Source organism: Daktulosphaira vitifoliae, unplaced genomic scaffold (assembly GCF_025091365.1).
Source record: "Daktulosphaira vitifoliae isolate Bord-2020 unplaced genomic scaffold, ASM2509136v1 Scaffold_4, whole genome shotgun sequence".
Classification (NCBI taxonomy): Eukaryota; Metazoa; Arthropoda; class Insecta; order Hemiptera; family Phylloxeridae; genus Daktulosphaira; species Daktulosphaira vitifoliae.
In genome coordinates this window covers 17,518,160-17,544,447 of record NW_026099575.1, presented here as the reverse complement: position 1 = coordinate 17,544,447, position 26,288 = coordinate 17,518,160, and the positions used below count along the sequence as shown (strand labels likewise).

Below are 26,288 nucleotides of genomic sequence, written 5' to 3'. Positions count from 1 at the left end.
ACAAACTTCAAAACGCTACAGAATATTTACTACTCAATATTAATAAGATATTTTTTTACTAAAATTTTTCTTAAATTCTACTCTACAAAATAGCTATCTTAGATTTTTTTTTTACATTTTATTTAAAATTTAAAAATAATTAATATTTTTAATAAAATGTAAAAAAATTAATTATTGAGATATAGCTATAGACCTAACGTATAACTATTATTTAAAAAAAAAATCAGCTAAAAATATTAACTGGATCAAAAGTTATTTAAGTTGTCAGTGAGTGGTGGGCCACCCTGTATAACAAATTCACATAAAAGCTTATAAATTTGTTACAATTTTGTGACTCAATTATATATGCAGTGATCCACGAAGTTCTGACATATTTTATAAGGTTTGATCCATTTATTCTATTTTTTTCATTGCCTTATTTTAAAAAAATTGCTATGATTTTGGTTTTTAAATATAATAAGTAATATTTTTAATTTATTAAAAAAATAAAATTTTTAAGCATTTATGAAATATATTAAAAAGAAAATTCAAAATAACCATTTAGTAGAGTAGTTTTATTAAAAAAAAAAATGGTAGCAAAATGATTATTTAAAGATATGTAGTTAAATTCTTAAAGCATTTTAAAATTTGAATATTTACATAATTATTTTATTATTTTACGGTATTAAAAATAGATATATCCTAGTTAGAAAAGGATAAAAGTAAAGCACACATATTTTAAAATATTTCATACATTTTTTTTTTTTTAAATTGAGTTGTTACTGTAAGTAAGTGATAAATATATTGTAAATGACAAATTTTACAGATTTTTTGCTATTTAATATAGTTTGGATCACATTTAGAATTAGCCACTATAAATAAATTTTCATATGTTACATTGATTAATTATTATTAGTTATGATTACACATATATATACACATAGACAACATTTATTCAAAAATAAATAAATAATTTCAGAAATAATTAAAAATCAAGTCTTTCTAAGAATAATACTACAAATATTTAGACAATAATAGAAACATTGAAAGAGGATACTCTGTACACAAAAATTAATTTTGAGTATGTTAAAAGTACAATGATAACACTTATATTATAAAATTCACAACATATAATCAATAATAATTTACTAACATAAAAAAGTTGAAATATTAAAAATTACTTTAACTATTACATTAAAAAAACTCCGAAATATGTATGGTTGTCATTAACTTTTCTAAAATAGGATTTAAAATTGATAAATATGTTTAAATGTTAACATTTGATACTATTGTTAGAGAGTTGTAGAGCATTGATGGAGTTCATTAGATCTAAACTCTGGAAAAAAAAATTTAACCTTTATTACAATTTTGTAAAAAATTTAGAATAATATCTTTATAAAATTACAATTTCTTCTTCTACATCTACTTCTTCATCATCATCATATTCATAGTCATTTACTTCAAATGCTAATTGTCCTGCATAGCTTTCTACATTGGGATCTACTTTATCAACAAGGCACTCAATGAGTGTAGCTCTATTGAGAGCTACAGCAAAATGTAAAGCAGTATATCCACTCTTATAGTCCTATAAAATATCAACATTTAATTATAAATTTTATAAACAAATTAAATATTTTAAAATTTGACATGGATTCAATTGAAAATACTGTTCAATACTTGATGACTTATTTTAAAAATCTGATAATATTAATTAATATAAAATATTAGGATGTTGGCTTTCAAATGTTTTAAAATTGATAGTACTTCCTTAAGACTCAAACCATATTCTTATACATTTACAAAGTGGAACAGATCTAACTGGCAACTCTATTTCACTATAACTACCCTACTATATTAAAAAATAATAATTGAAATCAAAATCTATTATTTAAGTTTCTAGAGTTTTTATTAAGTTAGTTAAAATTTTGTATTTTTTTATAATTATTTTATTATATATGTTATAATGATTTGGAAATAAAGATAAAAGAAGAAGTAATCAAACATTTCATACTACCTTGATAACAAATATTTTGTAATTTTATTCCAACACAAATAGTAGAATTTAAAAATAATTTACTAAACTCTACGGTAAAATTATTAATGTATAAAAATTTTGAAAAATTATAATTAATAATAAATAATTATTGACACAAAAAGAATTAAATCAAATTGATTATTATTAATTTGTACTGTATAAAATTTACTTATTTAGTAATTACAGTTAATATATTAACATAGTAAGATATTCTTTAGAGAAAGTAGACCAATGATTGATATTATAGAAAAATTATAATAAAATCCAAATTTTAATAATGTTAAACTGTAGAAATGTAAAAAAACTACTAAACTAAAAGAATATATTTTGTTATTAAATTATTTCCAAATACCAGTTAATACTAGTAGATCAAAAGTTATTAGTCATCAGTTAGATAATTTCTAACCTACAGTCTTTATTTTTTTCTACTATATTTTTTCTTCAACTTACAGTGACATTGACATTTCGAGCATTATTAACAACAAACTTAACTACATTTTGATGGTTGGCAATCGTAGCTATGTGAATACAAGCTAAACCTAAAAGTGTTTAATTAAAATTAATAATGATAAAATACAATGGAGGACTTAATATCAATAGCGTGCTATATGTCTAATAATTGATTTGAAGAAATTTATTATTTTTTAAATCTCAAGAAAATTGTAAAAATAAATGTTGATAAAAATGTAAGACCATTTAATATTTTAAACCTATCACTACTATCAAAAAAATAAAAATAACATTTTTATTTTACCCTAAAACATATAGCACTTTTACATGATAATGGGGCATTTAGAATATTTTTTTGGTATTAATTCAATTTTTTATTTTATAGTTAATTTAATTTCAAATTATTCTAAAGAACTATACTTTCAATTATCGCATATAATTAATTAATAGTATTTCCTTTTTTAATTAAAATGTTTATAAAACATATATTATTTACCATCATAATTTACAGCATCTAACATTTTTGGTAGCAGCACATAATTAGATAAAATTCGCAGGATATCCAATTTTCCAATGTAACAAGCTAAATGTACAGCTGTATTTCCGCTACAATCTATAATTTCAGCATTGGCTCCAGCTTTTAATAAATAGTTAACTAATTCACATTGATTGGTCAAAACAGCTAGATGAAGGGCAGTCTAAAAAGTAAACATATTATAAATAAGTATATACATAAATATAGAAAGCGAGTGGTTCTCAATATTTTAACAAATTTAATAACCTTAGATTTACTAATTATTATGTGTATTTTAAAATAATATTTACAGTTTTGAAATATGAAAAAATTATATTTTTTAATTTATTATTTATAAAATAAATAATTTTTTTCCAAAATTTCAAAATATATCTCAAGTAATATATTTTAGAGCTTTTCTTAAAAAAACTTGTATTAATAAATAATAATTTTAGGTTAAGTTACAAACATTTCAATACCTCGATTGACAATGTAGCACTAGTGGGTACAGCTTGTATTGGTGTACATTTATTATGCATATTCAATCTCTACTACATTTTTTTATTAAAAACAATAAAATATATGATTTTAACATAGTGTAAAACTAAAAAATTTATTATAAAAAAAAGGTAACACATAATATTTAGTAAATCAAAAACTATCAGATTTGTCAAAAAATTGTAGACCATTATGTTATATATTCAAAGTGAGTTATTTATCATACATTACATATTTAAAAATAAAAATAATAATGAAAATCATTTTATTTGGTTTTTTTTAGGTAATATTTTTTTCAATTTATCAATCATAAAGTATTTTTTATGTTCATCTCTTATAACTTATAAGTACAGAACTTTATTTTTTTTTATGACAACATATATATTCACTAGTTTATTAAATAAATAATGATCTAATTGCATAAATGACTGGTTGATGAGCCAAAAATATACTAAATAATAAATATATCAAGAACATGTAACAGAAAAATGAAAACAATATAATTCTCAAAATTATAATTATATTAGGATTAATTAAATGGTTGGGTTTAACTTATTTTAGCTAAATTTATTAATGTTTAAGTTTAAGAAAATTTTATTGAGAGATAGACATAAAAATTTTCAGTTTTTTTTTTTTTAATAATGCAATTAAAATAAACTTACTTGTCCAATATCATTGCGTATATTCAGATACTTAGAATCTTGACACATATCAATTAGCATTATTGAAGCTTCTACATATCCATTAAGTATAGTTAAATGAAGTTGCCTGTAAATAAATTTTAATTTATTTCTAACTAAAAATAATTTTAAATAAAATATATACAAATTTAAAAAAAATGACCTAAAAGGAATATGTTATTTTTTTGTTATACAAGGTAAGTCATGAAGATATGACAAATCCAATTATATTTTTGTGGAAATTTTGTTTATAAATAATTATTGCCTTCTTAAACTAATTTAAAGAATATTTTTTTCAAAATTTTCGAAATAGTCTTTTACTTATAAAACATGTTAATGGAGCAATAACAATGTTTAGAAAAATATTCTATGAGTTACAAGCATTTTAATATACAGGGTGTTCAGTAAGTCAGGAAACGGGTTTCTATTGTTCTCATTGTTACAAATAATGAGAACAATATAAACCCGTTTCCTGACTTACTGAACACCCTGTATATTGTATACATGGAACATAGGCCAGTATACACAATCTAGAACGGGCTACACCCACCTCCATTCTATGTATTAATATGTTTGTACTTAAAAGAATACTCGTCTTAAAATTATTATTGATTTATTAACATTCTTTTTTTAAAAGCTAATTAATGCTTATTTCAAAAATAAAAAATTAAGTTTGTATTTTTTTTTTTCAATTTTATATTAATGATACTTAAAATAATTAGAAAGTTTAATGACAAATAATAAAATATTATTTAAAGATAGTCTAAGAAGATAATATTAAAAAAAAAACATTATCAAAAATGGTAATTGTACAAAAAGTTATTGGATTCATCTATTTTCATCACTCTTTCTTTAGATACAGACTGTTTCTATAAACACTAGGCATTCAATTTTTCTTAAAATAATGTTTTAGCATCGATGCGAAGTTGAGGAGGTATTTTTTTATGTAAATTCTTTTTTGGTTTTTGTTAGTTACATATATATAACCATTTATCTGTTATTAAATATTTTTTATATTCAACCTTTATACCTTATAGTAATGTTAACTTAGTTTTTTTAAACGGCAACAGACATATTTAATTAGTTTATTTAATAGATAATGTTGTAATTATTAAGAAACGACTAACAACTTCAGGATTAGTATTTAAGAAGTTTAACAATTTAAAATAATCACTGATGGTGAGGAGTGGTTGCTACTTTTTTTAATCTCATTTTTGACCACACTCCTCCTCCCTCCTAAGAATAAAAATATTAATAACTTCTGAAATAATAATACAAAAGTTGTTATCGGCTAGTCATATGTCTCATTAATTGGTCATTTACTTAGCATATAACTAACAGATAATTGATAATCAAGTTTCATTTAATTCAATAGAACATTTCATATATATAGTCAAAATATCAAAAATTTCTAATGAAAGGTTATAACAAAAAAATGATTAATGTGAATGAAATTTAAAAATATTCAAAAAATTGAAAATTAAAAAGTATTTTAAATAAATTTTGAAAAACTTTAATCTAAAGCCATAAACATATTTTTAACAGATTATTAAATATAATAGGAATTTTAATCAACCATCGATTAATAATTATTGATTATTGATTATTAAAAAGGCCTAAAAGACACAGAATATGTTTAAATATTTTAATTTAATTATAGAAATCAAATTAATTTAATTTATCTAACTAAAATAATATTTTATGATTTATGTAAATATTAAAATGTAATTCAGACTACAGTGGGTCATTCAAAAGTTATTTTAATTTTTTAATGTTACTTAAGATTTGATAAACTTTTATACATAATATAATTGCTTAATTGAAAAAAAACCTAATAATTCAATTATCTTAAAAAATATAGTACATTCACCACTTATATAAATATTATTATCATTAAAGCATACATACGTTTCTCCATCATCATTAGGTTCAAAATGTGATAGCCAATTAAAATTATTATTAGGTGATTTCAAATTAATTTTCTTATCAATATCTAATTCACTTAAGCAATCTGATTCTCCAATATCTAATCCACTATCCAATGTAATATTATTTGTAACATATTTATTAGAAGTGTCATTTTTTGATTCATATTCATCAATATTTTCTTTAGAAATCATATCACACGATAGATTAGCATCAGACAAAAATCCAGAATCCATTTTAACATTTATGACATCTTTAGATGTTACATTGGTCTTGAGAGTTTGCATTTTTTCACGTTTGCCTGAAAGTTCCATTTTTAACTTGTCTGCATTACTTTTTGACCACATTCTTTAAATTTATACTATTATAATTATAAAGAACTGATAAAAATCCAGGCTTATGAGTGAAGAAGAAAAACGTATCAGCAATCAGTGAATGAAAGTGATATTATGCAACATAGTTAATTTAATACAAAATAATCACAGTACTGTAGCTGTTAACTTTTGAGCACAATACAAAATTAGACTAGATTAAAATTTGGTAAAACAAACTACAAGTACTATAATACAGTGCACATTTCAAAAATAATATTTAACGAATAATTGAACCTAGTTTCTAATTTACGTAAAATACATTATGCACGCACACGAAATTTCCGAAACAGTAACTGAGCATTCGTTGTTTGATACCAGTCACTACTCAGTATTCACTACAGTACGCTAGTATATGGTATCATAATGTATTTGTTTCTGAAAAGTAGGTAGGAATTATTTAGTGTACAACTAGTATACATTTTGATCGGACGATCACTTTAGTGGGAGAAGTAGTATTAGTGAAGGGTTTTTTTTATAATAGTTTTCATATTAAATGTTTTCTAGTTGGAAATATAGATTTCTGTTGTTGCAGCAGAGCCACCATTAAAATACCTACGCATATTGTTTTTAAATGAAATAATAGTGTTTAGTAAGATAAATAATACTAAGAGGAAATTTTGCAATAACTTATTATAACCAGGGACTTATCAGTAGCAAAATTTTTATTTTTGAAAAAGAACAAAAATAATATTTATGAAATATAAAAAAAAAACAAATTTTGTTCACGATTTATTATCATTATGTACTCACTCACTATACCTAACAATTTATTGAATTTAACTTACAAAATATTTTATATACAATTTTTACTTTAGGATAAATAAATCTTTGTAGCATTTTATTTTAATTAACAATTTAAATACTTTATCAATTTTAACATTATTAATAAGTTAGTCGTAGTTTTTATAACAACTAGAAAGAATTACTATTAATATATTATTGACAACCTAGTATTTCTTATTAACTTTATTTTTTAAGAGCTTCTAATTAATTTAATGGCACACTTTTTTCGAGTACACATATCCTTCAGATCCACGCAGTTAGCTTTGTCCAAAAATAAAAATTGAAACAAACGGTAAATTAAAACAATTTTATTTTTGATTACTTTTAAACATTAAATTTTTTTGATTTAAATATGGCTGAATCAAAAGTTCAATTTTAAAATATTGAAATATACGTATAAGATCCTCTGCAATCGTGATAATTGTGAAACTAAAACGTATGATTTGAATTTTTCCTTTTTTTTGTATTTACAAAGGTCAATAAGACTAATTACATTATTAAAATCATGTTCCGTATTTTATTATTTTGTAGTCGCATCATATAGAAGTTACATAACATATCTCTACAATCAAGGTCGTTAAAAAATTATTTGTCAATATATTTTTTTTATATTTTCCATAAAATATTTTAATGACGGGAAAATCCTAGTCTTTTACGAAGGAATGTATGTAAAAATATTTACGACTCATATTAAGATAAGTAACAACATTGTTATAAAAAAAAAAAATTATTTAACTATTCATCGTAGGTAAATATTCAAACGGTACAAATGTTTATACAATCAAGGATGAATAATTACTTAATAGATAAAATTAAAAAGCCAAACGCATATTGTCACGAATATGAAAGGGTTCTATAGCTATACTCACTTGTATTCTTTCTTGTAATTTAATAATACAATACTACAAAAGAAGGTAAGTAAATGAATAGAATTATTTTGATCATTAAATTTTAAAAAAAATTAGTTTATTATCGAAATCTAGATAACTATGAACGATCTTAACTTTGCATGAAATAATATATTAATAGATTTATTGTTTTTAAGCAAATTAGGCCAATTTCCTAATCGAATGTTATATTTAATTTATGTAATACTAGTTAATAAATAAAAAAAATTTTTAATATGGATAATAATTTTGAGTATAAAACGTTCTGAAAAATGATATTTAATGTGTTATATTTAATAATAAATGAGCATTAACGTCATAGGAAGTACTTATGAGGATGTATAAACAATAAAACAAAAATTAATCAAATAAAGTGAAAAAACATCTCCTATTTTATTAGGATAGGAGAGTGGGGGTTAAATTGGAATTTCCCATGCTAAATATTGTTTTATTAAAAATGATACACATTATCCATTCTCAATTTATATGGAGGTGAAAAATTGTAATTTTTCTAAAAATTTATCGACACTATTTGTATGTCAAAATATTTAATTTAATTTTTCTTTTTAAATTCTTGTTGGCTCATAGATGTAAATGGATTTTTCATTCCTTTATCATATATTCTACTATATTTTTAAGTAAAAAAATATGTACCCTTGAGTAGTGTTTGCACCAAAATTGTAGACATCATCTTCATTATATCGTTGTTTGGATAATAATTGGAACAGTTTAGAATTTTTTCTTAAAAAAACGTTTTTTCAGTTTATACTTTCAATGAATATCTATCCTGCAAATTGGTAAGTTAATTTAATTATTCGTGAATAATAACTGTATTCAACATAATTATCAATTGTACATTAATACAATATAATCACTTTTATAAGGAATATACGTTAATTTAACTGACAATAGTTTGGCATGTTTGGAAGTTCTAACTTGGAACCATAGGAAAAAAACGATGCATCCGATTTTGTGGAACAGAACACAAGTAAAAAACAAAATGAATGTCAAGTATCGTTTGCGATATTTTAGAACAAGTTACATTTTAACAGAATACACATAACAAGCATGTAATAATCGGGGAAAACCGTTGGTTTCAAACAGTGCTCATGTTGTCTGGCTCAAGCAATCATTACCATCGACATAGCTACGATATTTTACCGGCAGTAGTGGCAGTTGCTATGCATTGGGATTCCCCGTAACTGAGGTCACACACCTGTTAATGGAAGGAGACCTGCTCACGTATTATAGTACCTTATGCGTAATACACAGCATTACCTTCCTCTTCTCGCCATCGTTTATATTTCCTAGTAAAGTTTTTTACAACTTTCGTTAATAACTTACAAGCAACTGTTATAAAAACACAATAAGCACGTAACAATAGACAGTAAACCCAAACGCTCCTAACATTAAGTGTAGTTTATACACAACTAACTGACAAGAGTACCCAACAGAGTATTAATGAGCTGCGGGGACTAAGCTTATTCTACCTGGTCCGATTGGCTAAGGCCGTGTAAAGCTTTTAAAATTTTCCTAGGACCCGGATCGGACCTTTGAATGAGTTTTGAATTGAATTGAATTGAAAAAAATACTCATTTTTTTCATTCAAAGAGCCGGATTTTTTAAAATACTTTAAAGGCTGGTGCAAATTGTTTATAAGACACAAATGGCTTACAAAAAATTTAATATATAAATATTACAACTTCTAATTTATATAAGTTCGAATACATGTAGTACATTTTTATAATAATGGAATAACGAAAACTTTATAATTAATGAACAGATTGCACAAATATTCGTAAGGTTCGCAAGTTAGGTTGGCAATCTTAAAGAGCTACTTTTTTTTATCAATATAATGAATAACTATTATTATCATTATAAGACATAAGATAAAAAAAGATATAATCTTATGTGGTCAATATTGTAAGCACTTTATTTTTAATGTTTTTAAAATACATATTTAGTATTAATTTAATTTTGACAATTATCAAGAAATTATTATTTTTCGCTCTATGAGTAAATAGACCTGTACGTATTCATCATGAAATTTATATAGTTGTACGAACAGTCTAAATTTGATTCTAAAAAAAATATTTTTCAGTTACAAACTTTGCAAAAATATTTGATGAAAACATTTTTTATCCCATAATATTTTTATTATTACATTACGAACCACTCCACAGAAATATTGGAAATATTTAGTCCTGCCCTGAACCTTTTTAATATGACTCTGTCTTTGATATGTACTATTAATACATAATTAACAATGTTTTCACCTATAAATAATTTATCCATCTAAAATTTACATTTATTTGAATTTACGTCATTGTATAAATTATTAAAATTGATCATGACCTTAAACTGAGAAATAACGATAGTAAATGCTTATCAAACTACAAAATGTACTAAGTGATTTGAATTGTTTTTATTTCTTCCAGAATTCATTTTGTATACAAGTACTTATAAAGTTTAAAAAAATAAAGTACTTAGGATACACGCACGACATACTCGTCTTCTAAAATAATCATTAATGGATATTTTAACTTAAAGTTAATAAGTACATATTTAAGCACAATAAAAATAACAGCTTGTTACCTAATAAGTGACAAGTTGTTATTCATTTAAATTGTATTGTGTTTGTATTTTAACTATCTGGGATTCCCGAAATATATACTTAATTAAAAATAAATATATTACAATAGCAAATAACATTTATTTAAAATCTACCGAACAGGCTCTCAAATTATACAAATCAAAACTGGTATAAAACAATTTTAAATAAGATAAAAATGAATATATCTTACAATCCAAATTTCTAATTAGGTTGCTCCTCCTTTTCTTAATTTAAAAATTATGAGACACTAATTAATAATATTCGACTACTTACATAAAAGATAACTGTATATATATATAATTGTGTATTTAGAAGAAGTACAGGTAACGTGCACCCGCATTGCCAGAGCCATATTAATCAAGAATTGTAATAATGCATAATGATTTAATATTAATTGAAAACAATGTTCACTTTTGTTTGGTTATCGATGATAACATGTGTTTATTCAGAAAATATTAATACAATATTTAATACGTTATATTTAATATTTTTAAAGTATTTAATGTATAGAGAAATATACTAATATATTTTAATTAAAAATATATTAAAATATATTTATTTTAATATTTTTTAATTTTGTTCTGATGAAAAAAGTAATTTAAGTTATGTATCTTAATACGCAAAAAAGTTTTTTTGTGGCCCCCGTAATAAATTTTTAAATACGCCTATTTATACATACATACATATATATATATATAATGTACCAGTGATATAAACCGCCTTTTAAATGTATTTAGAACACCAAAAATTTCAAATTTTATATTGGTCTTATAAGACATTTTAGACGTTTTAAACTGTTAAGTCATATATCAAACAAGTTTTTTTTAACGTATTAATTATTGTCTTAGACTACGTTTAAAGCATTCTTTTATTATTTATCACTAATAAGAAAAAAGAAAATGTGGACGGAGTATGCGAACACTATCATGAGCTGCAGCCACCCTCACCACTCTATGTATTAAAATGCTCGTAATTTAATGAGAACTTAACTTAAAATTGTTATCGATCCATTAAAAGTTTTTGTAAGAAAAGAGTTAAAAAATGACTATTTTGGAATTTTAAAACTTTAAAAGCAATAATTATTTAAAATCAAAATGATAATTGTATCAAAAATTACAAGCGTTGTCAGTTAGATTTGAGATACGCTGTATAATAATAAAATGTAGGTCAAGTTTGTTATTATGATAATTATAATATTTATTTAACTAATTATGGAGCAGTATAATTATAGTTATTAGTATGTTATTAAACCTAGTTATTTAAGTTAACGCAATTCTCCAGTAGTTTTATGTACCAAATTGGTAGTAGGGTTTACGGCAATGATACAAATACATAATTGTTTTCAGCAATCATCAAATGTAATATAAGAAAGCCGCGTTTATTATTACATAATAACATCATAATTACTCTTCTAAATTGTAAATTGTTCTGTAATGAGATCAATTGTTATCTGTAGAAATACAGTCATGTAAAAACCCTTTGAAATCATTACACATGGTTACAGTATAGTCAGCATATTAGGTTATTATCGCATAACCTTAGTCAACAGAATATTCTATAAGAGTAAAACAAATACAAATAAATGTAAAATCAAAAGTGTAAAGCATTGCTGTCATAACATTAGGAACATTGTCTATTTGAAAGAGAAAGAGTGACAAATATGCTTTGGGTATTTCCAAACGCAGAGAAAGCGAACTAAGAAGAAATTAATTACTTGCTCCTAGAAATTCTTTTTTAAGGCGAATGACATTAAATATAATAACAGCTTTGGTTTTCCTGCTTTGATGTAAAATAATATGTGATAAGACATATGCGGCTATATATCGAAAATATTAATATGCTTGATCTCAATAAGTAACTATAGTGACATTGGTTCAAATTAGTAGTCAACACATTACATGGCATGCTATTGCAATTATATAGATGACACTTAACATTTAAGTTGTCCTTTAGATAATGTCCTCTACAAAGTATCTATTAAGTATGAATTTTTATTTAAGTGATTATCGCTCAAAAGACTACGAGTAGAAAAAGTGCAATTTATTTTTTAATTTTATCTTACATTTTTTAGTATAGAAAATAGAACAAATATTTATAGTAATCTATTGGATAGCTGAAAATAATAACTAAAATGTAAAGCATATAGGCTATATTTAGAAGGGCTGGTGGTTTAACAACCAGAAATTCTAAAATTATTTTTATTAATTTAATCATGTTTAACGTCCTTTCCAAAAGCTATTGCTTGGTCAGAGAATCTCTTATTTAGCCCAGCGCAACGGGAATCGAAAACCGGTACGTACACACTGATGCACGACGCGTTAATAACTGAGCTAAGAAAGCTAAGCTTTTAAGAAAACATTGTTGAACTATAACATACTTAGAAAAATAAATAGGAACTTCTATTTTTCCATGTACGATTCTTTTACATTTAATTATGTATGTAATTAATCATAGTAAATATTTTTCTTCATTATGAAATTGGAATTCTGTTAGTTAAAAAAAACTATTTTTGTCAAAATTATAGTAATTTGATTTTTTGGTATTTACGTTGAATATTAATCTGATCTAGGAAAAGCCCATATGATTGTTTCAAAGAATCGCTCATTTATACTAAATTTTTGTGATGATTTTATAAGTTCTAAGAACTGAATCACTGTGGCTGTAATTGGCGCTTTATGATACATAAAATATGTATAATATTTAGGTGGGACGCTTGATGTTTACATTTTATTCGGCAAAAATTATAGCATCACGACGTGATATACAGGAAACGATCATCGTTTCCTGTATGTTATTTTGTGGTCTCTAGTGTGTTTAGCCACCAGCAGATACTTTTGAATTTCGCTCATGGACAGTGACGTGAACACTATGTAATTCTTAAATAAAATTGAATGGAGTCTAAGATGAATCATGTATGTCGCACATTCCGAGCCATATACCTTCTCCTTCTCTTAGTTTATATTGTATCATAGTAAAAAACACATGGTTGCACTATAAACAGAAGAGTAACCTTGACATTTCATAAATGTTAACCATTATAGTATGTTCAGAAAGTTTTTAATAACAATTTCATAAGTGTATTTTAAAACTTAAAAACTTTTCAAGCTTGCTGAAATTTAGAAGATTACATTAATCTTTTGAGATTGAAAAATATTTTTATCTTGCTCCTTAATTTTTGGTTATATTTACTAAATACATAATATTTTAATTATAATAATAAAAAAAAAAATTGAGGTGGAAATCATAATTGAAACTAGATTAGATTGAGATCTGACAATAAATAATATTACTATTATAAAACGTTTCAGCCTGAATGCATGTAGGTAATTGGACTCTTCGTACTTTGACTAGTGTTTAGCAATTTAAACAGAAATATAAATTATTTTTTTAAAAAAGGTCATAGTTCTAAGTCCAGGTTAAAACTTGTTAATTATGCACCTGAACTATACACATTATTTAAACATGGCCGTATCTACAATATTTTTTTGGTAAAAGTCCAAAATATGTTGGGTTAGGTTTCTATATATTTAAAAAAAATTTAGGGTGGTGGCGGTCTATACCATAACTCCCCCCTGGATATGACGATGTATTTAAGGTCTATTCCTTTCTTTATCTGCACAAGTATAGGTCATAATAGTAACAAATTATTTTAAGGAGGAATCTAAATTTTTCTTAGGTATTTATTAACTGATATTTACAATATATTAGTTATAATATCAATCGCTATATAACTTTTAAAAATTAAATTATAATATTTATCAAAAAAAGAATTATAAAGGTAATTAAATTAATGTTATGGTAATCAATCATTTTAATTTCAATTTTAATAGTCATTAAGTATATAGTTTTTGTAGAATAAGAAAATATAAAATAATAAATAAACATAAAAATACATGTAACAATATAACACAAATGGCAATGTATAAAATATCACTATAAAAAATTTAATATTCATAAATAGTTTTATTATAACTGCCGAGATCCAGGTTTAGTTTTAATCACTCCAAAAGTAGACATTTTAATATCATTCAAGAAAGATTGTGAATTGTGTATTTTACTGCCACCCAAAATAACTCTAACATGTGGATTTGCCATATTTAATTGATGAATTGCCATGGATTCTTCATAAGTAACACCTCCAATTACAAATACAATAAGATCTTGCACTTTGCTAAAATAAAATTTTTTTTTAGTATAAATATTTATATAAATATTACAAACAATTTTCTAACTTTAAAGAAACACGTTTTATTATAAAAATTAATTTAATAGATATATATTAAACTATAAAAATTAATAATTTATTATTTTCTTTTTTGGATAAAATTATTGGTTAATTTATCTTATTTTAAATAAAAAATTGAAAATACTACATACTATTTTGTCATCTGATTAATATCACTTATAAATGGATAATGTTCTTCTTTTAACTTAGATTTAATCCAATCTTCTACAATGTCTTTTAACAATGGAACATATTGTGTAAAAATATTATCCACTCCTTTTAAATCCTGAAAAATTGAAATAACTTGAGAAATTATTTTGAAAACAAGAAATAATATTAAGTTAAGAAAATTTTTTAAATAAAAATTTGTCCTCATCAAGTTGTTTATCATCATTATTAGAAATTCTCTACTGTGTTTAATGGTATCATTTTCATTCCCATTAGTAAATTACTATAGTACTATTATTTAACTTTGATAAGTAACATTTATTATTAAGTAAAAATTTTCCAAATTATTGGTTAGCTAAAAAGTTACCACTTTTAACTTAACTACCTTCTCATAACAATTATTCATTAGAATATTTATATTATAATTGTTATTTATTTATTAGTTTTATAGTTTAATTTATATTTAGTGTGGGATATTTTTTTTGTTTTATTACATAAAAAATATACAAGTAAATAAACCAAAAATCTAAATTACACGCTATTTTTTAATTTTATTGAACCAACAAGACAGTTATATATGAGTACAAGTACAATACCTTATAAAATCGTTTTGTTATTTGTTTAGCACTTTCTAGAGTATTTTCTTTATCAATTAAGGTCTTGCTTTGGTATTTTAAAATATCAGTAACTAACTGAAAAATATTGATATTAAGTTAAATATTTTATTATTTTTATTTGTATTATTATTACTTCTAGCCAATGATCAGGAACTTTTTTAGACTTAAGTAGCTGTATGAGATTGGATAATTCTCTTTTGCTGTCTTTACTATTTGATTTTAAAGCATACAACATAATTAGTTTACTTGCTTCATCTTCTGGGATTCCCTTTTCAATAAGTTCTCTGATTTTCTAAAATTAAAGAATAAAAACATTTAATATTGAATAAAAATTAAAAACTGTATTAATTTAATCTAAGAATAAGTATATGCATTTTACAATTTATATATAATATTCTATTAATAATGTAACCAAATGCTTGAGTTAAAGAGAATAGGATAATCTATTCAGTTAGATGAAACAGAATCAAACATCAACATATGGACAATGATTCCAACTTAAGCCAACCAAGCCTTATAAGGTTTTTTTTTAAATCAAAGCTTTGGTATTTAGACTATAAGCATAATTATTTCAGTTTGAGCAATTGATGATTGTTTATCATAGTCATATGAATTTTCAATACAATTCTATTAACATTACCAATATAAACATATTTTACTAATTTTTTTAAATGTTGTATTTTATACTCAAAGGAGATTAATAACTAAAATTAGTACTTGTGCTTGCTGAGAAGTTTGAATGTTACAAGCAATTTGTTGTTGAAGTTCTGATACTTCAAGAAGATTTTTTTTTGACACATAATTTGAAAGTTGTTCCATTATAATAACATGTTTGGAGACAGTACCAGACATTTTCTAAAATAAAATAAAGTAGAATTCTTAGTTTTTTAGAATAATTTGCAATTTCAATTAGTTCTACAACTATGAGACGTATTTAAAAAGTAAGTTTCCCTGTGTTGGGAAAAATATAAAAAACTAGTTTTGGACTATACAAATAAATTTATTTTATTTTTCGACTCTTAAACTATTTTTCTACAGTCGCCTAGGTCTTTATTAGATTTTTGGTATCTGTTTGCAAGCTTAAATAAAGCTTCCTTAATAAAAGTTGTGCCTGATTTTTGGAGCTATAATTTGACGACCTTCTCAATTTGTTTGTTTGAAGTTAAGTGCTGACCACCTAAGCTTTCTTTCAACTTTTGGAAAATATTAGAGTCACTTGGTACGGGGTTAGAGGAGAGTAGTATGGGTGGAATTTCTGTATTAATGTTTGTATTTTTTTTGCAGAATGAGGCCAAACGTTGTCATGAAAAGTCGCAACTTTTTTTGACAATTTTTCAGGTTGTTTTCATTTGATAGTATTTCATGCACTTCTGTGTATCCCTTGAGAAAATCTGTGTGCTATCTTTGGATAATTTACACACTCATGCAGTAATTATCATAAATAGTCACTAATTCACTGTGAATCTGATTACCATTTAACCCTTTTGTAGAAAAAAAAAATGGATAAACACACATAATTCACAACCAAACACACTTTGCACTATTAATTTCATGATTGCCAAGTTCGTACTGCTGAGAAATGTATTTTTGGGCACTAAAACTAGTTCCAATTTTATCGGCAAACCTTAAACTAAAACTATGTTTGATGCGAGCCCACTAGGTGATGTCATAGAGAAATGCCAGACTAGAGAAACTTACTTTTTGAATACTCTTTGTATTTATTAACATTCAGAAGTTTTACATTTCATTAATTATACATATACATTTCATTAATTATCTAAATATAATATTAGTTTGTACTAATTAGAAAAACTAAATAAAACTATGATTTTCAGTGGTGTATGTGGGGACTTTAATTGTGTCACTTATTTCTAAGAATAAAAATCAGATAAATTGGGCATATAAATTATTGGTGATTTGTTTGCAAATATAAAACTAGTATGGTTAAATTACTTTAAACTGAGGATAATTTTCTACAAAAGCTTTCATGTCTGAAATTGTGTCAAGTTTTTGATGACTTTTTGCTTTTAATTTAAATTCATCAATTAAAGACTTCATTATTTCACCAATTTCTCCAAAATTTTTGTACAAGTTCTAGATAAGAGAAACTTATAAAAATTACATAATAAAATACTTTAATAAATAATGTAAAATATACTTGTTTATACAAATCATCTTGTTCAGCACATAACAATAGTTTTTGTAAATCAGGTTTGATATCTTCCACATGACTTAAATCAACTTGGTTGTTGTTAATGGTTAATAGTTCATGAACCATTGCTTGATATGTCCACTAAAAATCACATCTTAATTTACTTTAAAAGTTAAGTAATAAAAATGTATACATAATCTGAGATAAACCTAATGATAACGAAAAATGCAAAAATACATTTATTAAGAAATATACTTCATGATATATTAAATACACATATAAAATACAAGACTTTAAGTACTGTTTGAAAAAACATTATAAATTATTTAAGTATAAATATATAATGTAAATTACAGGCATTAGTAATGGTGTGACAGGATCTTCTCTACGATCAAGAATTAACATTTGTGGTTGAATATCTGTTTGCTTGAAATTAAATAAATTTTCTTCTTTGTAAAATACTTCCTACAAATAATAAAAAATATTACATCAGCCAATTTTTTATTTCTGTGATAGACTAATGATTAGTTTTTTAAGCTTTATACCTTGATTTTTTCAGATAATTGTTTGCACATTTTGGAAGATGCTTGAAATCTAATCAATGGACATTTTTTTAAAGACAGTAAAACTGAAATTATTCCTTGGGCACAACGTGTTAATTGAAGTGGGTCCCAAGAGAGACCTTATGGTAAAAATATATTTATAAAATAATAATTTAAATGAAATTGAATTCTGTAATTACATTGTCCACAAGAAGAAATATTGAAAGTATAAAGATGAGGAGAGACTGCTAAAAAATCAGCATAAAATTCTTGCACTTCACGGACAACTTCTTGAATATCACTTTCAGCAATTGTTTTTATGTCTGATTTTGATATTATATTACTGAAATCTTAAAATTATAAATTTTTAATCATACTATATAATCAAATAATGTAAAATAAAAAATAAAAAATTTTTACTTACGTATATAGTAATAACCATATCTTGGATTTCGTAACTCTTTACATAATAGTGAAACATTTTCCTTGGTTGGTCGTAAAAATGTTATGCACTTCATATGGTACATATTATCTGCACTATTGTTCAAGTCTAATTGTTCAAAAAGATACACTTCACGTTGCAATATTTCTGACTGGCTATATACTGCACTTACAATACTAGTCTAAAAATTAAAAAATTAATTTTATGATTGTTTTAAAAAAGAAAATTATGCAGTAATAATTACATTGACATCAAAACAGCAGATTACTATATTTTAGGGTACTTTAAAAAAAAAATATGAGACAATTGAAATTTTTTCTGATTAAAGAACATATTTGAAACATGGACTGTTATATGATTACTTTTAAAATCAAAAGGGGATTGTATAAATTAAATTATGAAAAAAGTTTATAATTGATAATTAATTAACCTAACATATTTTTAAGTTTATTTACATAAAAGTTGAAATAAAATAAAAAAATTCTGAATTCTATAGATTCTTTCAATTGAAAAAAAGTGGTAAAATTTGGTAGTCAAATAATACTTAATTTTGTATGATATATTAGTCAAAATTTTGGATAAGTGCTAGGCTTTCTACAGAATACTTTTTTTTCTAATACTAAGTGTAATAAGTTCTCACCGTTGTTTTATCCATTAGAAGAACTTTCATACCAGGACCACAATCTTCAGTCATTTTATTAATATACATTTTTATAGCTTGAATTAAATCCATGATTTTCAGTGAATGTTTAATAAGTTGAGTTGAATTACCGTAGATAAAAAGTTAATAGATAAGTGATTATATATTTAAATTGGCAATAATAAATAAATTTTAATTTTAAAAATTATTAGGAACTTCCTGTTTATAGTTTAAATAGTAATAACCAGATATATATTTTAAATTTGTAAATAATAAATCTCTTATATTTAATGGTTTGGCATCTAATGATTTTTTTTATCACAACACGTTATCAATCCTTATAATCACACTAAGTATTAAACACGTTATCACAGAAATTATTACAAGATGGGTTTCCTTACCGTAAACTCATACCACTGAGCGCTACTGCTTACGTGATTTAATTTTTCATCTGTGTCCCGCCAAAAATTATTTGTTTTTTTTGTTCTGCTTGTGACGTTAAATGATTCCTATCATTCTAATTTTTTTAATGTCTTGGCTCAAATCGCCTTAGAGTCAAAATAAAAAAGCTTACTTATCTATTATTTATTGATATTTATTGATTACGTTAAGTGTTAACAAAGTAGTTGACGTAGTATGTATTCTTTGACAGAATAATGAGTAGTTTCAAATTTTTGCAATTGTGACCTAAAAAGTTTTCATTATTGACGTTGATCGTTGATTTACATTAAAAACTTGACTTCAATAAAACGGGTAATAATTTCACTTTATTGAGTAAAATTACTTATTGTTTATTATCATTATAAAAAATATTTCTATTAATATTAATATATAATTTTAACTTTAGTAAAATGTACGTACAAGTAAGAATGATGGACACTGGCGTGTCAGTCACTATTCCCACCTCGAGAACAATGGTTGTTAAAGAATTTAAGAAACTTGTCGAAGAAAAATTAAAAGTTAAACCAGATTTGCAAAGATTATTTTTTGCGGGTAAACAGGTGAGAACATTTTTTACCAAATTGACAATTAAAAACAGGTTATTCATGATCTAGACTGTCAATAAATTTATGTATGGTATTTAATATTTTTGTATAACATTCACTTAATAAACTAATCCATCTCATTGGTGTTATTTTCTTTACAGTCATTTATTAATAAAAGCATGAGTTCTACTATATATTTCATAAACCATTTTATACATTTTAATATGTTTAAAAACTTTGTTTTTAAAAATATTTTGAAATATAGGTTATATATAGTACAATTGAAGAATTTTTTAGTAATACATAAAGTAATCTTAATGAATTACAAGTTATATTTAAGTATACATATTTTTTTATTTTTAAATATTTATTTATAAAAATATTTTTCTTGTACTTGTAAATAAAGTGATATAAATAATTATAGTTTGTTATAATTGTAGTTGGATGACCAATATAGATTGTTTGATTACAATATTAATATAAATGATGTTATTCAATTGATGAAGAAAGTAATTATTTCTGATAGTAGCTTAGTAAAAAAGTCTACAACTAAAATTAATAAGACAAAAAAAGAAAAAGCTACTACCAGTTCAACTTCTGATGTTAAGGTATATTAGTATATTTCAAGTCATTTGAGTTTTAAATATTTTGTTTAATATATTGTTTGATAAGTAGTTTAGTTTTAGTTATTAAAAAGGTGGACATAGACTGAAAAAATTTATGAGCACACCTTATACTGAGTTTTATGATAATTATTTATTCACCAAAGTATGTGTTTATTTAATAAGGTATTCAAGTTAGTTATTTAACTTTTATACCCAACAGTTAAAAATGCAACTACCTTAAGCTAGTTGATGATTCACTATAAAATGTTGTGGTATTAAATTAGTTAGTAAAATGTTAGTATTTAATTTTTTAAAGGATGAAATTAATGAAGATGCCTCTCATTTATCAAAATATTTTAAAATTGGTGATTATGTTGATATTAAAGATTATCATTATGGTTCATGGTTTTTAGCAAAGATAACTAAAATTAAAAAAGATAGATCACCAAATGATAAGCATAGTGATCCTAAAAGTCCAGTTCAAAATGATGGTTTGATTTATGTGGCAGAAATAGATGGGTTTGTATCAAGAAATAATATGAATAATTTAGTATAATTCTATAAATATAATATAAAAGAGTTATATTTAATAATACATTTTGTTTTCAAATTTTTTAAAGAACTATATGAACTACATAAAAGTTATTTCCTCTATAAAAAGTTGTTGAACATATGGAAAATTGGTTTTAAATTTTGTTGAGATTAACGTTATAGATTTAAGTTACAGAATTTTTTTTTATATATATGTTTATAAGAAATTCATCCTATGTAGCACAAAATTATTTAATAACCTGATAAATATAATAGTAACAAAGTTGATACTTAATCTTGGAAAGCATTGTTTCATATGAGAATAGCGAGTTTATTTTTCATTTAACAATTCTCATTTTTATTAATATCTTATAGTTAGTAATGAATTTTGATATTGTACAAGAAATTATATTATATATATTATTATAAATGTGACTCATTAAGTAATTGCATTAGTATTAATTATATTTGATATTTGTACATATTATATAACCTGAAATGGTAAAGATTTGTTACATAAATTTTTAGACCTTAAATAATGCTTACAGATTAAAATATTTTCAAAATTTGTTTCAGCTGTCCTGAGGAGCTACCAACAGAAGTTCAATTACAAGAAGTTCGACCATATGCTTATAAATATTTGCCATTTAGCGAGTTAAAACCTGGCGATCGAGTTCTTATGAATTACAATGTAGAATATCCTAAAGAACGAGGATATTGGTATGATGTATTAATTAAAGAAGTTAAAACTAATAGAAGAGGTCGAGAAGTCATTGGAGATGTTTCTGTGGGACTAGATAATGCTATTTTAAATAACTGTCATTTAATGTTTCTTGATGATATTTTTCAATTAGAAAAATATAAATTACTTTCTGAAAGAACTGTTGAAGATAATAAAATAATGCAAACTAAACCTACAACAGAAAGTAAATACTTTTTGGAATTTTTGTGTTATTTCACTGAACTCTTTATAATTTAATTTTAGGAGCAGGCGCATTATACTGTATAAAGTGCAAGGACAATGCTGATAAAATTTGTATGGACTGTGGATGCCGTGTTTGTGGTGGAAAAGAAAATGAAGATAAACAACTTATGTGTGATGAATGTAATCATCCATATCATATGACTTGTCTTGATCCACCATTAAAAGAATTGCCTCAAGATGATGATTGGTGAAATTTGTTTAAAATAACTATTGTTTTATTAAAAAATGATAAATGAATAATTAAATGATTTTTAGGTATTGTCCTTCGTGTAAAAATGATGAAAATGAAATTGTCAAAGCTGGTGACAAATTAAAAAGTTCTAAAAAGAAAAATACTCCTGCATCTACATCTACACGAGATTGGGGTAAAGGAATGGCTTGTGTTGGTAGAACAAAAAAGTGTAATATTGTGCCATCAAACCATTTTGGTCCCATTCCTGGAGTAGAAGTTGGTACTTCATGGTTATTTCGAGTACAAGTAAGTAATAATCAAAGATACCTTCTAAATTTATAAATAATGAATCTTCTGTATTAAGGTATCAGAAGCAGGAATACATCGACCTCCTGTTGGTGGAATCCATGGTCGTGATAATCAAGGTGCATTTAGTATTGTTTTAAGTGGTGGATATGAAGATGATGTTGATAATGGGGATGAATTTTTGTATACTGGTTCAGGGGGACGAGACTTATCTGGTAATAAACGAACAGCTTTACAAAGCTGTGATCAACAGTTGACTAGATACAATAGGTAAATTGAAAAGTGTTGAGAATCTTAGGGTAATTTAATTTATCATTATTTAAACAAGTTAATTTTTTTTTTCCAGAGCTTTAGCACTTAATTGTAATGCTAAAATTGACAACGAAAAAGGAGCTACAGCTGTTGATTGGAAAAAAGGAAAGCCTGTTCGAGTTGTAAGGAATTATAAGCTTAGTAAACATTCCAAATATGCTCCTGAAACTGGAAATAGGTAGATATAATATTTTTCATCTACTTCTAATGTGTATAGAAAATTTCTTGAAATCTCTTTAAAAATGTATACTAGTTAAAATAATTTTGGAATTTAATTTTTTTATATGTTGACACTAGTTTTTAATATGTTTTTAGATATGATGGTTTGTATAAAGTAGTAAAGTATTATCCTGAAGCTGGAATATCAGGTTTTACAGTTTGGCGATATGTGTTGAGACGAGATGATCCTGCTCCTGCTCCATGGACTGAAGCTGGAAAAAAACGCATAGCTCAACTTGGTCTTAAAACAATTGTATGATCAAATTAAAATTATTTTTATGACAGTGCAGTAATTTTTTTATTTGTAGCTTCCAGAAAATTATATACCAGTTGTTATTAATGAAGCAAAAAATAAGTTACCTGGGTCAAAGAGAAAAAGATCTTTAAAAGATAGTGAAGCAGAAGAGAATGAACAATTTGACAGTGTTTCTTTAAGTACACAAGATAGTGAAGATGATAAAGAATGCCCAGAAAAGAAAGTTAAAATACATTACGAACTTGAAAAAGAAGCTAGTAAACTAATTGATGCTGATAAATTGAATAAGAAATATTGGGATGATTGCAAAGAAATGATGATAAAAGGCAAAAAAGTATGTTATTATAATTATATTTTTTTTTGTCATAATATTTTAATATAATGTACAATATTGAAAAAAAAATATAAGAATAACTGAAAAATTGTTGTGCATTCTTTAGGGTTTTATTCTAATGACTAATTAAAAACTTAGCATGTTTAAGCCAATGGCATGTGTAATATTTTTTAAAGGGGGTGTCATATATATATATGTTTTGAAAATTTTCTCACAAACTAATAATATCCCTCCAGTTAAATAAAATCTAATTGATAAATAATAATAGTATTATTATTCTTACTAATAAGTCTGTTAACTAAGGTTAACTATCATAAGTAGAGGTATAAGTGAGAGGGAAAAGTTCCAATCCCCTTCTCTGTTAAAAAAATAATAGGATAGGGGTTATGTATTCAACATAAATAACCTATGCTTAGGCCTTTAATCAAAGTCAAATTGTTTTTAATAACATGGTAAGGCTATTTTGAAATGGCTTTTTAATGAACATTTTATTTAATGTATCTTTGATGTACAGACATATTTTTCAAATGTACATAGTTGATTTTTTATGTAGTTGATGTATTAATAATAATGTTTAAATTTACCATAATCAGAAAAATTAAGTTATAAAATTAAATAAAGTACCTGTTAAAGACAGGTTTTCATAACTCTTTAAATATGCCACTGCTTTAAGTATATATAATATTTAAATATCCAATAAAATATAACACATAATAATATCATTATAATATATATTCAATAAAATTATTCCAAAATATTTCAGTTATCATTATAAAAGATTTTATTACATGAAAGATAATTTTAAATGGTAAACACTAATAATTTTATTGGTTAGGCTTTCCTGGATAGAGTTGAAGAAACATTTCTATGTATTTGCTGTCAAGATATTGTTTTTGAACCTATTACAACTGATTGCTCCCACAATATTTGTAAAGTGAGTTATATATTGATTTTTTCTATTTCATTACATTGTCTACATTTAATTTTTTTTATAGGAATGTTTGAAGAGATCATTTAATGCTGAAGTATACCAATGCCCTTCATGTAGGTCTGAACTGGGAAAGAGCTATTCAATGACCATCAATAGTAATTTGGCTGAAATATTATTATATTTATTTCCAGGGTATAGTACGGGTCGTTAATATATTAATTTTAGATAAAAATAAACACGAATTACATCTCTTAATAGTCTTTTTTTTATCTGTACATAATAAAACAATAATTAATTATGCTGTTGAGAACTAGGTGTCAGCAGTAATGATATATGAAATTTTGATATTATTTTTTTATTGATACATTTTATAAAATGACTGTTAGATAATAGAAATTATCATAATTTTTCTTGTAGTAATTTTTGTACAATTGTAATTAGTTTTAAGTTAATTAATTTAGGAGTACTATTTTTTGTGTTATAAAACCAAAATATTCCTTTTTTTAAACAATTTTATTACTTATAAAATTTATCATTCGCATTGATTTAATTTTCTATTATTTTATGTAATTTATATACATTTATAAACTATCAAACAATTTTTGACATGGTGTACTATTTATTTCCATCTAAAGACTGATGAATTCGAAATTCGAAATTAAATGAATTTATAAATTATACATTTTTAAATAAAATATTGTAACTATTCAATTAAATAAATGCATTTCAATATGAATATTTAATTTAACATGAATTAATTTTTTATAGCAATCATTGTTAGATTTAAGTTAGTTGATATTTATATATTGAATGATTGATTTATTGAACTTATAAATTTCTTGTAAAATAACAATTTTGGAAAAAATTGTTTGATTTTTTTTAAGTAATTTATATATAGATTTTTGAGTGGTTAAATATTTTTTAGGTCTATCCTTTATCCCTTGTAGGGATACCAACTTAATATTTATATGGCAAAATAGATATTTAACTAGTTCATATAGTTGAAAATGACTAGCTGATAACAGTAGTGTATTCAATTTTTTTTTTGTGATGAACAAGAGCGTAATATTTCAACAGTTTTTTCCTTTTTTTTTTGCTCATTAAACATTTTTCTGCATTGTTAAT

The 26,288-nt window shown here is 24.0% G+C and overlaps 3 protein-coding genes across 5 annotated transcripts; 1 reads left to right on the top strand and 2 right to left on the bottom strand.

Moving 5' to 3' along the window:
- Positions 1 to 914: 914 nt before the first annotated feature.
- LOC126904219 (NF-kappa-B inhibitor cactus-like) lies at positions 915 to 9,238 on the bottom strand. 2 transcript variants are annotated; one of them, XM_050683001.1, is made up of 8 exons: positions 9,034 to 9,238; positions 8,781 to 8,913; positions 6,065 to 6,383; positions 4,139 to 4,244; positions 2,961 to 3,162; positions 2,465 to 2,553; positions 1,385 to 1,564; positions 915 to 1,315 (listed from the first exon to the last, which is right to left on the bottom strand). In XM_050683001.1, the coding sequence occupies exons 2-8, from the start codon at positions 8,821 to 8,823 to the stop codon at positions 1,253 to 1,255; spliced, it is 1,002 nt and encodes a 333-aa protein (XP_050538958.1). In that variant the 5' UTR covers positions 8,824 to 8,913; positions 9,034 to 9,238; the 3' UTR covers positions 915 to 1,252. The 2 variants fall into 2 exon arrangements, with proteins under 2 accessions (XP_050538958.1, XP_050538957.1); XM_050683000.1 differs by lacking the exons at positions 8,781 to 8,913; positions 9,034 to 9,238 and having other exon boundaries at positions 6,065 to 6,873.
- A 5,304-nt stretch (positions 9,239 to 14,542) lies between these two features.
- Positions 14,543 to 19,829, bottom strand: LOC126905853 (vacuolar protein sorting-associated protein 45). The gene is made up of 12 exons (XM_050685964.1): positions 19,527 to 19,829; positions 18,869 to 19,067; positions 18,645 to 18,794; positions 18,448 to 18,584; positions 18,257 to 18,367; positions 17,909 to 18,043; positions 17,704 to 17,844; positions 16,468 to 16,605; positions 15,884 to 16,042; positions 15,730 to 15,825; positions 15,118 to 15,251; positions 14,543 to 14,911 (listed from the first exon to the last, which is right to left on the bottom strand). The coding sequence occupies exons 1-12, from the start codon at positions 19,617 to 19,619 to the stop codon at positions 14,707 to 14,709; spliced, it is 1,698 nt and encodes a 565-aa protein (XP_050541921.1). The 5' UTR covers positions 19,620 to 19,829; the 3' UTR covers positions 14,543 to 14,706.
- Positions 19,830 to 19,956: 127 nt separating this feature from the next.
- Positions 19,957 to 25,418, top strand: LOC126905851 (E3 ubiquitin-protein ligase UHRF1-like). Of its 2 annotated transcripts, none has more exons than XM_050685962.1 (13): positions 19,957 to 20,300; positions 20,374 to 20,527; positions 20,953 to 21,120; positions 21,434 to 21,636; positions 22,225 to 22,574; positions 22,634 to 22,820; positions 22,889 to 23,111; positions 23,170 to 23,381; positions 23,458 to 23,601; positions 23,739 to 23,895; positions 23,951 to 24,232; positions 25,068 to 25,166; positions 25,228 to 25,418. In XM_050685962.1, exons 2-13 carry the CDS (start codon positions 20,378 to 20,380, stop codon positions 25,372 to 25,374), a joined length of 2,322 nt encoding a protein of 773 aa, XP_050541919.1. In that variant the 5' UTR covers positions 19,957 to 20,300; positions 20,374 to 20,377; the 3' UTR covers positions 25,375 to 25,418. The 2 variants fall into 2 exon arrangements, with proteins under 2 accessions (XP_050541919.1, XP_050541918.1); XM_050685961.1 differs by having other exon boundaries at positions 19,958 to 20,279.
- The last annotated feature ends 870 nt before the right edge of the window (positions 25,419 to 26,288 follow it).